The sequence below is a fragment of the Ixodes scapularis genome, unplaced genomic scaffold, assembly GCF_016920785.2.
Source record: "Ixodes scapularis isolate PalLabHiFi unplaced genomic scaffold, ASM1692078v2 PGA_scaffold0__279_contigs__length_252992795, whole genome shotgun sequence".
Taxonomy (NCBI): domain Eukaryota; kingdom Metazoa; phylum Arthropoda; class Arachnida; order Ixodida; family Ixodidae; genus Ixodes; species Ixodes scapularis.
In genome coordinates, this window is record NW_024609835.1 from 209,899,100 (window position 1) to 209,913,275 (window position 14,176).

The window sequence follows — 14,176 nt, forward strand, 5'->3', positions numbered from 1 at the left end:
TATATATATATGGCAAGAAAGTCAGTTGCTTTGTATAATATACATTCACAGAAAAGACGGATGGCTTAAGTCTAGCCTGGAGGGTCGACAACATAATAAAGCGTACGAGGCAGATGCATCTAGCAAAAAGAGAGCTGAAGAGCCACCACGCGACCGAATGGAAACAACGCCCGCCCGCTCTGCCTTCGAGTAGATTCGTGCGAATTCGCAGAGGAGGGACACAAACCACGCCAAACAAAGTAGAAGCGCCGAAGACAAATCTGCCAGCGTAGAAAATAAATCGTAACAAAACACTATTTTCTCATTTTCGGAGACCCAGCCCGTGTACCTCCGGAGTCAAAAAGCCTACCCGGCTCAACGCGAAAGAATGAAAAATGACGCGCTGCCTTTTTTTTTTCTTCTTTTTTATACCTCATTTGAAGACAAAAGGGGGATATATATATCTATCTATCTCTCTCTCTCTATATATATAGCTTGGGCACCACAACGTTGGCCGATGAGCGCGCGTGCATTAATCTGTCTATTTGTCCGAGCGCGCCGACAGTAGGACGGAACATCCGTCAACGCGCAACAAAGCACCCGGGGACCACGATCTCCGTTCCAGACAAAAGAGCGGCCAACCCCCCGGCTTTGTGTAGCGGACGTCGTGTCGAGAACTGCGAGACTCGGACAGCGGAGACATGCAGAACCCCCCCTCACAACTCGAGCACTGACCGAGCCCGCCCGAACCCGAGGCTCGGACCCCACCCGGGGGCTGCGCCGGGGGGAAAAATAAGGTGCGTCGTCGTCGTCGCGTCGTTGGCCAGAGTTCTCGCGATTTGTTAGCGGACAACAATGCGAGGCCCGGGGTGGAAGAGGGGAAAGAATTCCAAACTGCGACGCCGCCCAAGTTCCCGAGACGATGTACGTCGACGTGAAGACTGTTCGTCTTCGTCACGAGTGTCCACGTGTAAAGCAAGAAGGCTAGGAACGGGCTGTAAATTTCGGACTCGCCGAGAAGGCAACGACCGTACGGTCGTTGCTTTCTCGTACAGACAAAATAAGTATATATATATATATAAAAAATAAAAAGAAGACCGGCGGACTCAAGCGCATTACTTGAAAGCTATAAGCTCTTTAAGGACGACTACTATTCATTAAAAATAAAAAGAGAAACAGACCAGAGTGGTGGATTACAGCGCCCAGCTTAGCTTTATTCGGTAAGGCGACCCTGAAGTGAATTCCCCGCATCGGGAAGGGATTTCGAGAAGGAGCGGAGAGACTTCGTTGGATGAAACGTTATGAAAAAAAGCTCCCCGACTGCCCGCCTTCATTACGTTATAATGGGTGTTTCAACTTTCAACGAAGGCTTCCAAAATTCCTAAAAAGAAAATGATGGAGTAGAAAAAAAAAAGGAGTCTTACCGGGAACAAATTGGCAGCCGCGGCGGACATCAGAGACCACACGAAAACAAACTAATTAAGGAGCTAAACAACTAAAATGAACTAATCAACATTCTAATAAAAGACTAAACATGCTGTCAAAAAAAGAAAAAAAAAAGAAAACTTCCTAGGCATCTCATCGAAAACCACTAAATCAAATATTTTTCAGGAATATATAAGGCCAGGGGCGGCGTTCAGTAGAAACGCTCGATTCGGACGCGTTTCTAGGTGTCGGTTTTCTCTCGGAGCCCATCTTGGCGCCAGCGGTCCTGCTCCCCGCTGCCAGCTGCGCGAAGCCACTGCCTCGCCTCCTCGCACGATGGAGGCCAGTATGTTGGGCGCCTCGACCACAATGGGAAGCAGGACCGCTGGCGTCAAGTACCTATCCAGGGACTTGAGCGCAAAGATACGCTCCGATGGGAAACCGAAACCTATAGAAACGTGTTCGAATTTAGCGTTTTCTTTCTTTCTTTTTTTTTTTCTTTTTTTGGAACGCCCTGAAATGCGCCTTTAATATGAGTATCGGTTTTGGATGATGTATAGCACAATTATCACAGGAACCATATGTTTATTTCCACAAATTAAACCGTTGATTAGTAAATGCCAGTTAATTACTAGCTAATTGGTATGTTTAATACATTCTCGACGTCCGCCGTGGCTGGCAGTTGGTTCCCGGAAAGAGTTTCTTTTTTTTTCTGAACCACCCTATTAATAAGGAGTATTCACTGGATGCCATATTTGTGGGTGCTGTTTAGAGCGCATGCTCAGAACGAGCTCAAGTCAATATGCTGCTAAGACCGGCACTCTTGATGGTGCGGAATGCACGTTTCAAACAAACTGTGGAAGCTCGCCATCAGCACGCGCTCAGCATTTGCGCACACAGCTATGGCGCCAGTGTATACTCCCTATAGGGTGGCGCGCAGACCATGCCGTTCAAGGCGCGATAGGTTCCCTTTGAAATCTCGTACTTTAAGGGACAGTGTGTTTGGAATTTATCTACGCGGAACAGGGCACCGATGTACAGGGGTGGAACTCGTGAAATGTACTTGGGAGCAGCTGAAACTGCTGTTTTGCTGCAGATTGGGAGCAGCTAAAACTACGTTCTGGAGCAGGCTAGGAGCAGCTCAGATCAGTTTTCATTGCACTTCAGCTTGTGTCTTAGACAAGCACGGGAGCAATTTCAATTGAGCTTAGCAGCATGGATGAACATGGGTTGTTAGGGACCTAGGTAGATGGGATAACAGTGTAACAGATGCGAAAACTTGAAACTTTGTGAGCCTTAATGAGAATCAAAAAGCAAGTACCCTATGTTTCTGAAGATAGCGTCCTTGATATTTTCTGAGTGGCTCTCAGCCGCTCAAAATGCACACCAGCACTGCTTATCGCACAACTCACACGCGTGCTCGACATAGCATTATTTGTGCGAACCACGTGACGTGCGTGAGCAACCGACGTGCAGTTGCAAGGAGGAACAGTGCAACGAATTTCGAGTTTATCCTATTGTGCAACTCGATATCGAAGCAGCAGACTACGATTAACGAAGTTATCGTATTTGAAGCGATAAGCAGGAGCAAGGTTAATGTAGGCCGAGTAGATCTACCACTCGCTTAAGAGCTGCTGGCCGGTAAGGTTTCGAATCGGACCGCATTGCAGTTCTATCAAGTCACGATTTATCTCGCGAGAATGCGGTTCTAACTTCTAACGATGAAGTACCAAAAGGAATATTTTGGTCATTTGTTTTCAACTGGCTGACGTCCGGATCCCGGATCCCGGGCCGCAGAGCCTCAGGCACCTCAGCCGACTTGCTTAACCGCTTGTGGTTGAAGAATAACAATCCAGTCGCAGGTGGTGTAGCGCTTAGAATCCGAGTTTTTTCGCGCGCTTCCGACTCGGGATGCACAGGGAGAATAAACATAACAAGGGATTGCAAGGCCGACCAGGCTAAACGCGCTCATTGTAGCCAATCGAGTCAATAAAACCGAAACCAAGACGAAATAAAAAGTTTTTGGCGCACGTTTTGCGATCTGGCGCATAATGGCGCGAGGTATTGGCTGTGGCGTAGTTTCTGCAGCATGGCGCAGAATGGCTCAAAACGGCGCAAATGGCGCAGCCGTTCCACCCCTGCGATGAGGAGGAATGGTGAGCATGAGGCCTCAAACAGCGAGGTATGTGAGAAAGACGATGCGGTTCTAATCTAGACAATGGTGCCTAAACGTTGATGATGACCTTATATAAAGTTTCCAACGACGTGCCTGCTCCCTTGCGCGTCGTTAGGCAGTCCTCGGCACATGTTTCTATTTCTTTTTCGCGTACAAATTTTTCACGTACGGTGCTTTGTAAAAAAAATCTTATCCAGAAAAAAATTACCGAAACAAAAGTGAAATATCGCGCTTTCTAGAAATCGAAAAAGGGCATTTTTAGAAGCAAACAAAGCAACCAAAAAGCATTCATTGTCCCTGAAAGACAAAAATAGACCCTACCGATTTTCCCGTTAGAAGTAGAAAAACCAAAAATGGACGTTTTAACCGGAGCCCGCCCCCCGCTCTCGCCAAGAAAACGGCAAGGGTGACCCACCCGAACAACCGTCACACCCCACTCACTTATTTCCCGAGGCGCCGAGGCTAAACAACCCCCCCCCCCCCCCCCCCCCAAAAAAAAAAAAAAAAAAAAAAATGACCGAAAAAAGCGGGCAGAATGGCAGAATGCCAATCGGAAAACCGTGCCGTTTCCGAGGAGTGATGACCCAATGTCGCTCTCCTTCCTCTCGGCACCACATCCGAGAGACAATTAATGAATGGGGCCCATTTCTTTCGCGGCCGGGCGGGAGGGAAGGCCAACGGAATCGCGCGGAGTTCGAACCCGCTGCGCCGTCACCGACTCTCCTGCGCTCGTCCATCTCTACCCGGTGCCCCCCAAAAGCCTCGACCGGAGGAGAAACGCCGGCGCGAACACGACTCTTGGACAAGCGGCCACCGGGATTTGGGCCGTTAACTCGGCCATTAAAAGCGGGGCCCACCGCTCTCCGACGACGGGCGAGGCCGTAAGGCCGGGGGAGGCATCGGGCAACGCCGGGCAGAAGACGCGATTTCTGGACATTTAGTAGCGCTGGCTGACTCGCATTCGCTTCTGTCGTGTACCGACGGGGGCCGGGAGACACGTCGTCGGCGACCGCTGATTGATCGGGTTTGGGTGCAAGAGGGCAGCGGACGGGCTCCGCCGTTGCGGGCTTATAGGACCCCGTGCGAGAGGCGTGCGCTCAGACGGGACGCCATTAGCCCGCTATCATTAAGTCTCGCCGCTGGATGGACGCAGCCTGAAATGAAGGTTGAGAGCACGGAAAAACCAAAAAAAGAAAAAAAAAGTTGGTGTTGTTGCAGCGAGGAACACAAGCACAAGTGCGTTCTTCGAGACGTGCTGTTTGCACGGAGTGAAGACGATGGCGGGACATCTGACGAGCGTGAGCGATGGCTTCTTTGGGGCCTATTCGCACAGCTGCGTTTTAAAGCATTTGTGTCATACGTGCTTTCGCACGGAACGTAGCAACTAATTCGAGCAGATGCCTGTCGCGCAGAATACAAAGCACGGATGCCCTGGCTACTACTCGGAGTCACAACGCAGTCAAACGCACTCGCACGCTCTGAAACGCAACTGCGTGCATAAACCCTCAGTTGGGCGAGTCATTCTGGAGGAGGTGGCCGCAAGCAGGGTTGGGCAGAAATACTCAAAATGTATTTAGAAATACAAATACTGCGATACATTGCAATAGTAACTAAAATACTGATGCTGAAATAATAATGTAAAAGTGTATCGCGAGACTATCGGAAATGCATTTTAAATAGAGGAAAAAAGTATTTGGAAATACAAATACAGGAATACATTTTATGGAGGGCAGAAATACAAATTTAGAAATCCTGATACTGCAATACAGTTTTCAAATTTGCTTGAGACGCCAAATGATATGAAGCTTGAAGTTGGAAGTGGAAGATTTTGATCCTGAAATTACTTTCCCGTAGGCTTTGCACTTTGCCTTAAAGGTAGTGATTTCGGACGATAAAGAGTCATCAATGGGCTCAAAAAGAAAAAAAAAAAGTTCCATGAAGGACTGATCGCGGTCTCTTCTCAGACATCCTGTCTGTCTGACGAGGGATGCGAAAAGACTTCGACCTCTACATAAATTCTATGTCATCCTAAATCCCATCAAAACGTCACCACGCCCCTGTCCAATAAGGACGCCCCTGTCAACATTTCTCACATGACGTGACGGTGGAATGAACTGGTATTCTTTATTTGTAGCTGTGGCGTTAAACATGAAACTTTACCACGCTGCTGTATGAAAGGGCAATACGTACTTTCGTTGTAGGTTACGTGGTTAAAAATCGTGCAGGCAGTGTCATTTGGAATTTTCGAGAATAGTGGACCACCTGAAGCATCCAGGAACACATGTCTTATCTTCTGTTACGGTTTAAAAAAAAAACGGTGAGGTCCCTGTTGTGAAGGTCCTTCCTGCCGACTCCCCGCCACCGACGCATGGATTGCAGTCCTCAAGATTGTCCTTGCATACTCCAAAAAGAAACCTCGTGGATTGCGAACTGATATTGCCGGCAGAGGTGCAAGCTAGGGTGCCTTCATGCGCGCTTTGCTTAGGGTGGTGGCATCTCGCCATTTTGTCACACACGTTTATTTTTATTTTTTGTTGAGAAGCGCGTGAAAGAGCGTGTCCCTGCATGCGCTTGTGGCGCTGACTGTGCTATGGCGACATTTTGTTTTCGTCGATTTCTTTGTATTTTGCCCTTGAGCGCGTGCTGTCGGCATCGGGTACTACAAAGGGTGGCATCACCCTAAACAGAAGGACATTGAGGCACCCTAGTGCAAGCTCTCCGAGAAACAGTGCGTTCGAGACGAGTCGCAGGTGTACGAATTCTCGGTCGGCACAGCCAGGCCACGTCTGACCTCCTTCCTGGGTTTAGTATCACCAGAGCAGCGGGTCACTTTCACGTCGGCTGATGACGTACTCTTGAGCCGCGCAACATTACAGGCGCAGCCGCAGACGCATTCCAATATGTGTTCAACTTCACTGCGTGAGTCATCCTTCTATTTCCAGTCAACCACCGCCAGGCTCGTGCTGCAACGGGCTGTGACTCAGCTTTGCCGACTTGGTGTACTGTGCACGCTAAGGCAAGAGATACGGTTAGCAGTGGGCATTGGATGCTAGCAAACAAGGAGTCAAGGAACCCCTTCCTAAGGACCTGCGGCACAAGATGCTCTCAGTCCACTCCAGGCACGCCACCTGGTTCGAGTCCCCGACTACGCAACAATTCTCAGAAGAGAGAAGAGGACGGATAGAAAAATAGTTTGGAGCATCGGAAGGAACCTTGGTCAGCATGGTAACAATGCCCCGGCATTTCATTGACCCTAGTTTTCTCAGAAGTAAAAAAAAAAGGGGGAGTTGGGGAGGGGGAGTATTTCTTAAGAAATGTAACAAAATACATTTCACTCTGGTTGTATCGCGATACAAAGGAACATTCAAATAGTATTTTAATACAGGAATACAGATACTGGGGAAAAAATGTATCGCGATACAGTAATACAGATGCGAAATGTATTTCTGAAATACTATCGCGATACATTTGTATCGCGATACTGCCCAACCCTGAGCGAAAGCACTTCTCGTGCGGAGATCGCATGCTGGGCTCCGGTTTTGCAAACACTGAAACTGTGTAATCAAAGAGCGGCATCCTCCTAAACAGAAGAACATTGGTGCGCCCGTTCCGGCCCCGAGTGCGGGAGATGGACGCTGCTCGATTTTCTGCGTCGTCTGCCCTAACAGTTTTAGCGCGTGGAGCTGAAACCAAGCGCGTGCAATATAATCTGAAGGGTGGGGATTTAGCCACATCTAACACTATGATTTCATTGTTAACTTCAGCTTAGGTTCAAAGTCCGGCCGCTCTGTGATGATCAGCGCACCGCGGGTTCAGTGAACCGGCTGAATTGGCAGTACATCCGGTCAGCCGGATGGAGTAGAAGGCGACCCACCTGGCTCCCTTCCTGAACTTGGCGGTGTTCGGAATGAGGCCGAGGTTCTTGAGTTGGCGCACGACCATGCGCCGCGTCTTGGAGGCGTCCATCATGTGCTCCAGGATCAGGTCCACCGTGTCCTTATCTGCACAACACACGAGGGCAAACACGATCAATGGGCCTGTGGTGTACACTCCCGTGCGGCAGGCAATCCATCATTCGAATTTATAAACGCAGAATGGGTTTGTAAGCCCATTCTGCGTCTACGCTACGCTTCAGCTACGAGAAAACCATCACGAAGGACTGCAATATCACGTGACACTTTGACGTCGCGTGAGCCTCGAGTCATGCGCATGTGCTTCGGCATCTCGTGAGCTTCGAGCATGTACGCGCAGCCGGGCACGACGGAAGGCAACCAGCGCCCGCAATAAAGCCTGCTGAAGATAGCGCGAGTATAGACCTTTCCGGAAAAAGGTGGCGCCCCCACCGTCTGCTTGACGTATTGTGACGTTCCGATGTACGGCACGTGAGGTTATCCAGGAACCCAAGACGAAGTTGGCGTCCGTTACACAATTTGTGATTTCATAACACCGATTAGAAAGAAGGTAAGTAAAACAGGGTATGTAATAAGTAATAACCTCCTTTCGTGACGAAAATAATACCTGGAGTAAGGGAACAAGGGGGACAAAGGACAAACACGAATCTCCAAACGCAGCTAGGCGACTGGCGCGCGACCGTAAAATTACGCCTGGCCCTAGTATCGAACCAGGAACCTCTTCATTTCCAGAGGAGCGCTCTATCAACTGAGCTAACCAGGAGTTAGACGTCAGTAGAGCAAACGGGTTTCATCAGCCGCCATCAGTCTAACATCAACATTGGTGAACGGCTTGCACTTGAAGGTTATTATGACTATAAGGCAATTACATGCAAAGGTGCAAGCGAGCTGGGCAAGAATTATGAAAATAATCTCTGGAGAAGGTGAACAAGGGGAATTAAGGACAAACACAAATTGTGTTTGTCCTTTGTCCCCCTTCTCTATGGATTATTTTCGTCATTCTTGTCCAGCTCGCTTGCACCTTTGCACTTCATTGCATTATAATCACTCCTTTCCTGTTCGTCTTTTTTTTTTATTTAGCGTTCTGAGTTTTAATTAATAAGAGTTAATGAATCGTGCCACCTCCAGAATATATGAAGCGTTCGAGTCAGCACGAGCCTACATCTTAACAGCCCAATTCTCCTCGCTGCAAGGTCTCCCGAGATTTTCCGAAAAAAATCGACTCTTAGAAAATGTAAAAAAAAAAAAGAGTTCCGCGATTACATTACGGTACATCTGGCCACGCTGTTTTGTTTCTTCTGGTGTGGACAAGCAAGTGCAATGTAAACCTGCCAAAGCTCCTCACGCGCCTTCAAGCCCCAGATAGGAGGCAATGTTACTTGCTATTGAGTGTTTTCGCGACTCCAACAAGCCGGACGGCACCTAGCGGGAAAACACTGAACCGGCCGGAACAGGCGCTTTCGTGATTGAAATGAAACAATCCGCTCCACCGTCGTGGCTCCCGTGATTGCCTGATGTGGGAGACTGGACCGATAGCCGCCGTACTAAAGCGGGAGAAAATTGCGTCGATTGCGTCCAAAGCAACGAAAACGGCAGCAATGACAGGGCCAACGAAAAAACAATGGCCCGTAATGGACTAAGGAATTAGTACGAATTGCGTTGCGTCTCACGTTCCGTAGCGAAAACAGTGGTCACGGTGACTCCGTCCTTACTGTCGTATCCGCGTGTTGCACGGATCGCACGGAACGCAACCCATGCAACCGCTTCAACCGGACATTACGCGTTTGTCAAGGCTCATGCAGCGCGGTAAAAGAACAAGTTTTTTCATCGCTTTCCCTAAGATCAAGCCTCTGGAAGCTCTCTTACGCCAACAGGTTACCGCAAGGTTTGGAACGCAGTAGATAAGTATCGGGGCGAACTATTTTGGGTTCATTGCTTGCGTGCGAATTAGTCGGGCGCTGTGAGTTGAGCTGGCACGTGGCACGAACCGCCTAGCAGTTTTCGATCGCCATATTTGCCAGAGGGTGGCAACCCACATAGGTCGCTAGAGTCGCGAATTGAGACAAAACAACTCGGTAAAAATAGTCAAGCTCCATCTCATAAACATCTGCCGCGCTAAGAAATGCAAGGGCCAGGCTCGTAGCTCAGCCACGCGCATTTTGTTTCTATACGAAAACTCGCGTATAAGAGGCATTTTCTAAACTGCTCGCGCCCGTGCCTGTGAGCAGTGCACATGTTTGCGAGATAGTGATTATAAAGTCGAAAAAAATATTAAAAATGCACAACGCATGCGTACGTTTTAGAAGTTCTTGCACGCACAAGTAGTGCAAATCAATCAGAACATCGCGCGAAAAGTTTTATATCTATTTTTTGCTGAAAATTCGTAAATTGCGAATCTTTCTCTCTCTCTCTCTCTCTCTCTCTCTCTCTATATATATATATATATATATATGTATATATATATATATATATATATATATATATATATATATATTCACGTGTGTTCGTGTGGCGTGTGTTCTGGAAACACACGCCACGCGGCGGCGTGTGTTTCCAGAACACCTCCGATTGGATACATTTCGCTTCTTGTGCATTAATAAGACAGGTAGGAAACGCCAGAAAGCCAACGTGGAGTGGTGTAGTGGTTAGCACACCCGACCGGACACTGGGAGGCCCAGAGTTCAAATCCTGGCTCCGCCGTTTTTTGGCTTTCGGCGGGTTCCTGAAAACTTTGATTCTTTGATTCATTGGATTAAGTACGGTTCATTCATCTGCACACACATATATCTATATATATATATATATATATATATATATATATATATATATATATATATATAAGCGGTAAATAACGTATGTAAAAAAAGAAAGAAAGAAGCCTCATCACGCAGGAAGAACACTCGATCAGGTGGCAGTGTTCACCGCGTTGGTGCCGCAACCTATCAAAGAGGCTTCGTCAACCAATGCAAAATTCGTTGAATCCTATTTTCTCGGATTCAAGAGTGATACATCATTGCATGCCAGCACTTTTCCGACTTCGGGCAATAACATTAACAAGAAAATTGGCAGCGGCCTTCATCTCTCAAAGTCCTATAATGCGAAATTATTTACAAGACATTAAACCGTCGTTTCAGGGAGTGAAAGAGAACCCTCATCTTCATCGACTTTCCTGATACGTTGAGCTGGGAAACTGGGTGCGTCGGTCGCGTGGCGTCAATTTCCCCGCTATTTTTGACGGGAAAACTGAATTGGTTTATAGGTCACCTGACGTAGGGCATAGTAGCTTCAACTTTACCTCCGAGCTTGGCGAAACACTTCATTGGCGTACAGACCACGTGACCTAAACATTCATTTAGTTCCGCTAGTTTTAGCGGGCAAAGGGACGGACCGACGGACGGGCAGACGGGCAACAATGAGGGATTGGAGGCAACCGTTAAAAAGCATATAAGGCTTTATAAAAAGAAGAAGAAGAAAAAAAAAAAGGGGGAGGGAACACACGAACCAACGTGGGGAGCGGGCTTCTGGTGAAAGCTTGTTTTTGCAAATATGTGCGGGTTTCAGGCCACCCGCTTGAGTGAGTAGCGCTTTGAAAACTACGCTAACCTTGACAACGGCGCACAGAAAGGTTGAAAGGTAGAGAAAGAACCGTCCGTAGCCGAACACGTCACTGACCAAGAAGTTTGCTCGTCTCTGTGGTAGATTGCCAGACGGGTGGCAGAGAGCGGCCACGTTCAACGCAAAACTGCAAATAATGAAGCTACAAACAAAAACAAAAATACAGTCGTGTTTAGACAGAGTAAGCCCGGTCTGCCATAGAGGTATGGCGACACTGGAATGACCCTTTAGATGACAAATATAGCCTGTGCAGAACGACTGCCAGCCTGGGGGTCTCAAACGTGCATCATGCACTATAGTTAGTGATGTACGACCGCACGCTGGTACGATGCTCATCCAGATCGAAACAGGCAGGGACGAGAAATTCTGAATTCCTGGGTTCTGCAGCGCGAGCTCTTGCTCGGCGTGCTCCGAGCTGCCGTGTGCAAGCACACACACCATCACCGACCCTACCCGACCCAAACACCCCCCCCCCCCCCCCCCCCCCCTGAGATTGCATTTCGGTAATTAAAGCAAAAAATTACAGACAAGAAGTTGAGAAGCCCCCTGAACGATCCTGAGGACCCTGTCAAAGACCCCAATCCATTATGCAGCGCCAATGAAGTAATTCAACCTTTCGGAACACGTTTCACTTAGCATGGAGGCCAACGCAGAAAAGTCTCGTTATCAAACCGGTAAAGCCCCAATCGATCGATTGTAACCTTAAATTAAAAGCAAAATCGACGAAGCCCGGGCCTGAAGGACACAAGCAACAAGCGGATGTCGCCGTAGTTTCTTTTTTTCACCGCTCCTCCTTTTTTAGGGGTATCATAGAACCAAAGTGTTTCTTAAAAAGAAAAAGAAGTGACAGGAAAAGTTGATTTCAAATTTAGCTAACTGTTTTCCTTCTTATCTTCCTCTCTTTCGTGGATTTATTCCGCACACCGCATACACAAGTTGTCGTTGAAACTGTGCAGCCAGGCCAAAGTGTTGCTCACGCGAAGTTTCGGGAGAGTCATCGGATCTGCATGAGCGAACATCGTCGGACAGGGACAACTGCGACCAAAAATGCCGCGAAAAAAAAAAAAAAAATAGACACGCGCCAGATCGCTCGTTCTACACCTCGTTTCGCCTAACTAAGAACCACGGCGGACGATCGATCAGAGCCAATAAAATGCTACGTAAGGGTCACGTGGTGACATCAGGAAGGGCGCCGCGACGCGAGGGCTGGGTGGTCACGTCACACGCTCACGGGGCTGGATAGGCTGGGATGACTCCAAGCGCCCGACCTGGTCCATCGTACGGAGAAACGAGGTATACGGGCATCAGAAATAGATAAACAAAGGATAATCATAATAAAAAAAAATTATCACAAAAAAGTTAAAAATTAAAAAAAAAAAAACATTGACGGATGCGACAAAAAAATTGATGCGGAAATTGAAAAATCAAACGGAAACAATCCATTTTTCGTTCGCCGAATTCAGTGTGTTTGCATAATAACGAGCGCAAATAAGTTTCGCCAGACAGAATGAAAAGAAAAGGGGCAATATCGACGAACCTGAGCGCGGCATTTCCAAAGTTCCTGCTGAAAAAAAAAAAGGCAAAAACAAAAAATCTAGCAAAATAAGAGTTTTGTTCGGCAACGTATCTTATAAATGCAGAATATAAACTCCGTGAGCTTTCCTTCAAACTCGGCTTGTAAACAGCAACCGTCTTCGATTCAATTCTCTCCCAAGTTCATATCTTAAATACAAATACAAGAAATAAAGCCGAATCTAGGTTGAAATTTGAACTACGGCTCCTCACACCTGCGTTCCTGGCATTACGAGACTTCGAAGATAAAAATCGCTGGCAATCGTTTTACTCTATTAGAAACATTGATAGGCCGCTATGTGTAGCGTCTCGCCCTACACAGTAAACAAAGATTGAGACGCAATCCAAGAATATGCTTACGCAACAACATCGCGGCCGACAGCTTGAAGTCCAAGTGTTGTCGTTTTCTATGGGCAAGTCTACCCTCGGCATTCGCTGATTCGACAAAAAGGAAACCTGTCGATATCTCTCTCTCCTTTTGGACGGACTGTACGCTTTGACAAGGCCAGGTCAGGCACATTAGAAACTAGGGATGCCGCGAACCACCCTAGGTTCGAATTCGAAAGGTTTCGATATTTTCGAACCGACCTGAGGTTCGCTTTTGAAAGATTTCGATATTTTCGTAGCTACCGAGGTTCGAATTAAAGACATTCGCATCTTTCGAACACCGTGGAGCTTCGAATCGAAAAGTTCCAAGGTTTCACGGTTTCCAAAAAAGTTCAGGTTCCAATATTTTGAATATTCCTTTACTTGAGGTTCGAGAAATTCGAAGATTTCGAACTTTCCTAACTTCAAATTCGAGAGATAAGAAAATTCCTAATTTCTTGGGATCTAAAGTCTGAAAATCGAAGATTTCGAATTTTCTTAAATTTGAAATTCGAAAAATCGAAGACTTCGAATTTCTTCGTATCTAAAATCGAAAAATTCGAACGCTTGGATTTTTACTGACAGATATCGAAAAATTCGGGGATTTCGATTTTATTTCTACATAAAGTTCGAAGGTTTCGATTCTCTTTTAGGAATAAATTCGAAAAAAAAAAAACCTTCGAAGAATTTCAATTTCTGACAACTCCAAGTTTTCAAAATTTGAAGTCCGGTTTTGATGTTCCTCCACAGTTTCAGTTTCAAATAACGTTTTCATGCCTCACTGGCTTTTACGAAATCGGGTTTAGAAAAATTCGGATGTGATATTTAGACTGCGCGACGTTGGTCAGGCAATCAAATGAGATGACGAGTGTCCCGGATGTACTGGAATATTTGACAGTGCAGAGTGACGTGTGACCATAGATCAGTAATTGTGACCGCCAGCCCGGGGAGAGGGGGGGGGGGGGGGGGGTTTTAACGTGCATCACGCAGTAGAAATCACACGAACGGACCGTTTTACGATGCTCATCCAGTTCGAAAGGGCCAGGGGCGGGTAGGAGGTTGAGGCTCAGAAAGACCTTGAAGCGATCTGGCAAACTACCTCCCTACTGCCTTGCACGCTGGTACACTGGTA

General features: G+C 47.3%; 1 protein-coding gene across 1 annotated transcript in view; it reads right to left on the reverse strand.

Annotated features, from left to right (window-relative positions):
* Window positions 1-14,176, reverse strand: part of LOC8038579 (protein timeless homolog) — a 622,009-nt gene that overhangs the window by 168,630 nt on the left and 439,203 nt on the right. Inside the window, exon 20 of the mRNA XM_040213064.2 lies at window positions 7,455-7,581. Coding sequence (XP_040068998.1) covers window positions 7,455-7,581 — 127 coding nt within the window. The remainder of the gene's footprint in view (window positions 1-7,454; window positions 7,582-14,176) is intronic.